Source organism: Capsicum annuum, chromosome 5 (assembly GCF_002878395.1).
Source record: "Capsicum annuum cultivar UCD-10X-F1 chromosome 5, UCD10Xv1.1, whole genome shotgun sequence".
In the NCBI taxonomy this organism is placed as follows: domain Eukaryota; kingdom Viridiplantae; phylum Streptophyta; class Magnoliopsida; order Solanales; family Solanaceae; genus Capsicum; species Capsicum annuum.
Window position 1 is genome coordinate 187,917,141 of NC_061115.1, and position 3,996 is coordinate 187,921,136.

A 3,996-nucleotide genomic window follows, 5' to 3' on the forward strand; every position below is an offset into this window, starting at 1 on the left:
ATAAGTTAAATTCTAAACCTGTATAGGGAAGTTACCTAGTAGGATTAAACTACTAACTAATCTGTTAGTAGGATAATTACTGAGTCCTAATAGGATTATTACTGACTGTTAGTGGATAATTATTGTATCCACTATTCACGTTGATGATACGTGAAAACATAACGAACTATTCCCTATTATAAAAGGGGTCCTCTCTCTGCCAAAAGAAGAATAAGCTCCATCGTATTTTATTCTGTAAAGTAAGATCAAGAGAGAGAAACAATATTTCTGTTCTGTGCTTTCGCTAAATCTCGGTCAAGAAAAGCTATGGATTTTGGTATATTTCTTGACTGATCCTTATACTTGTTATAGAATGGGATGTGAAAATCATTAAGTTCTACGTTCTTAAATAATTGATAGGATTATTTATATTAGATTGTTTAAGTTATATAATCCTGTATTTGCTTACATTAATAACACAATGTCTATTTTCTTCTTTTTTAAAAAAACTAAAGTAAATAATATAGGTAATTATAGTATATACTATTAGTTAGTTCCACAATTTCAGGTTCCGAATACTATGGAACTAAACTCAAGCCAAAGAAAATTGAAGGAATAGTATTATTTTCAAAACTAACCCCCCTTCGCCACTCTCCTTCCACCTCTATCTCCATCTCTATTTGCATGCATGCATGCAATTTCATTATCCTTAAATCTTTTTATATTTTCTTCCTCTCTCTTCGCGCGTAATTTTCCCTCATCCATTGCTGGTTACCCTAGATATGGAACCGGCAATGGACCAGGCTGAACCATCACAACCATCATCAACACCACGAACAAGCGTATCATCAACATCTTCTTCTTTATTTTCTTCGAAAAACCCTCCACCGGCCCCACCACCAAAAACTCCATCATTATCCCTCCTTGAACCAGCTAATTCTACAAAGAAAAAAAACCGGACTAGAGTTTTCCGAGTTTTTCGGAATGTTTTTCGATCATTTCCTATTATTACACCTGCATGTAGGCTACCTTCTCTCCCCGGTGGTCAGTTACCGGAGAGTAATAGCCGGATAATAGCTGGGTCAAGAATAACCGGAACGTTGTTTGGATATCGAAAAGGACGTGTTAGTCTTTCCATTCAAGAAAGCTCTAGGACTCTTCCTACCGTTGTTGTTGAACTTGCTTTGCTAACCAATGTTTTGCAAAAGGAAATGAATCTAGGCATGGTAAGGGTTCTTTTTATTTAATTTTTTAATACTTCTTTTGTTCCATTTAAGGGAGTCTTGGAGTAACTTATAAAGTTGCTGCCATGTGATCAGAAGGTCACGATTCAAGCCTTGGAAATAGTCTCTGGCAGAAATGCAAGCGAAGACAGCATACAATACATCCTTGTTTTGGGGCCCTTCTCTGGACCCTACGCATAGCGGAAGCTTTAGTGCACCAAACTTCTTTTTTTTTCTTTATGAAGGGATTCGAAGCATGAATATTGAAATACCTTAGGTATAGGTTTTTCATGTTATCCAATATATACGTCTTTTGAGAAATTAATGAGGCATAATATTGTTTTCCATTTGGTTGAACACATTTTCATATTACTTAATATGTTATGTATAATTACTGAAATAAAATTTATATATTTGAAAAACTGCATATTCCTACTATAAATCAGCAAATATAGTTATTAATTTAAAATGTTTAAAGAGAGTTCTAAAAATTCATAGCGACAAAAAATTGTTTGACGTTTGAAATAGTATGATAGTGTTATATAAATTAGGATTAAAGAAGTTTTATATATACTTGTATTGATATCATACACATAAATGGATTCTAGTAGATTTCGTCCCACTTTAATTCTTTCCCCTGTATTCTTTGACAAAATTGGGCGAGGAAACATATATTGAGTCTTCTCAACTTTTTCGTGTGTTTACTTATTTATATTTTTGACTCAAGTAAAAATTCTGATTCCTCCACTGAGTCTCGATTTCTATTGTTGAAACCTTTATTATGCTTTCCAGTTGGTTAGGTGATAGTTGCATTAGAATGTGAGAAAAGGGACAAAAAGGAGTAGATAAACCTTCTTGAAGAACCATGAACCATTCTGCATATGTTGTTATTTTTGTTGTTTTTATATGTTGAATGTCCTCAATTATTTTTGTGTGTTTACTTATTTATATTTTTGAGAATTTTAGTGAATTTTTATTTCTCCACTAAGTATGGACTTCTATTAATTGTTAATACCTTTATTATGTTTCCTAATTGGTTAGGTGAGGATTGCATTAGAATGTGAGAAAAAGGACAAAAAGGAGAAGATAGATCTTCTTGAAGAACCATTATGGACTATGTATTGTAATGGTAAAAAAAATGGTTATGGTGTAAAAAGAGAAGCCACAGAAGAAGATCTGAATGTGATGGAGATACTCAAGCCGGTATCGATGGGCGCCGGCGTCTTGCCTGGAAAATCAGACGTAGAAGGACCGGATGGGGAGATGACATACATGAGGGCACATTTTGAACGTGTGGTTAAATCAAAGGATGCTGAAACCCTATACATGTTGAGCCCAGATGCAAATGATGGACCTGAATTGAGTATTTTCTTTGTAAGAATATGATGATCATCATCATATTATATAATGGGTAATTATGCAATGATCTTTGGGTCTTTATAATGTTATAAGTAATTGATTAGTTGGATCCCTCTAAAAATGATTAGTGAGGGAAATTTAATGTAAAGTTTAAGTTATATATATCGTTAATGTAGTTTTGTTATACGATCAGGTCATCTAGGGCGTGGTAGAGCAACAATTCTGCCTATGGATTCAGCAGATTTGATATCTTTGGCTCAAACCCTCTATTTATACTGAGAAATGCACTTCATATGTATAATAGTACATATAATCTATACAAAACCTCAGTAATTAAACTGCATTTTTTAGAATTCAGAACCATATATAACACTCGAAATTCTATTTTTTCCTTACAAATCATCAAAAGAATATCTACAGATAAGCCTCTTTAAAATGTGAGATCTGGAAAGTAAAATAGAATTGCCTTCTATAAAATAATCTGATGGAATAATTTTCACTTATATACTGAATTATTTTCATTGTAAGAATATGATGATCATATTATATAATGGGTAATTATACAATGATCTTTGGGTCTTTATAATGTTATAAGTGATTGATTAGTTGGATCTCTCAAAATGATTAGAGAGGGAAATTTAATGTAGAGTTTGAGCCAAATATATCAAATATGTCGAATCCATAAACAGAATTGTAGCTCTACCATGCCCTAGATAACTTGATCGTATAACAAATTACATTAACGATATATATATATATATATATATCACCAAAAGCTACAATTCTGTTTATGGGTTCGACATATTTGATATCTTTGGGTCAAACTTTGTACTTATACTTGTCACACCCCTTTTCTCACCAAAAATTTATCATTTTAAGTTCGAAAAGGATTTTTATTATTAAGTGACAAAAAGATAAAAATTTTGTTCCGAAAAGGATCTTTTACAATCAAATTCAAATCGCCACTTGACATAAATCGGGTGTGTAAAGTCACCTTTGAAAATCCTTTTCAAAATAGTTTGACTCTAGAAACTGATCCGCGAACAGAAATTCCAACTAAGGAATTTTGTTGACCGAGGGGAAGGTGTTAGGCACCTCTAGATCCCGTGGTTCAACCACGGTCGCTTCATAGAGTATATCGGCTAATTCGACACTAAGAGTGTATAAACCACATAAAACACACAAATAATTAAACAAACAAACAAAAACAAAACAAATCCCAAAAAATATAATGTTCAGTCTACTTATATAGTCCAAAATGAATAAATGCGAAAATATAAATCCTATTCTAACCTACACTAATCCTAAACTGCGCTCCAATGCTTTACCTGATGCCTCGGGCCTTCATTACTGACGTCCTCCGAGTATAAAATACTTTGGGGCATTCCCCAACAAATAAACACAAATACATCGGGGTATTTCCCGGCCAAATGAT

General features: G+C 33.1%; 1 protein-coding gene across 1 annotated transcript; it reads left to right on the forward strand.

Annotated features, from left to right (window-relative positions):
• Window positions 1–607: 607 nt before the first annotated feature.
• LOC107854142 (protein MIZU-KUSSEI 1) lies at window positions 608–2,810 on the forward strand. Its single transcript, XM_016699136.2, has 2 exons — window positions 608–1,205; window positions 2,244–2,810. The coding sequence occupies exons 1-2, from the start codon at window positions 762–764 to the stop codon at window positions 2,586–2,588; spliced, it is 789 nt and encodes a 262-aa protein (XP_016554622.1). The 5' UTR covers window positions 608–761; the 3' UTR covers window positions 2,589–2,810.
• The last annotated feature ends 1,186 nt before the right edge of the window (window positions 2,811–3,996 follow it).

What these genes read in the sequence shown, in the direction of transcription:
- LOC107854142 (XM_016699136.2), top strand. Translation starts at nt 762, where the DNA reads ATGGAACCGGCAATGGACCAGGCTGAACCATCACAACCATCATCAACA. An exon ending in AGGAAATGAATCTAGGCATG is followed by an intron (nt 1,206 to 2,243) that starts GTAAGGGTTCTT and finishes CTAATTGGTTAG; the next exon opens with GTGAGGATTGCATTAGAATG.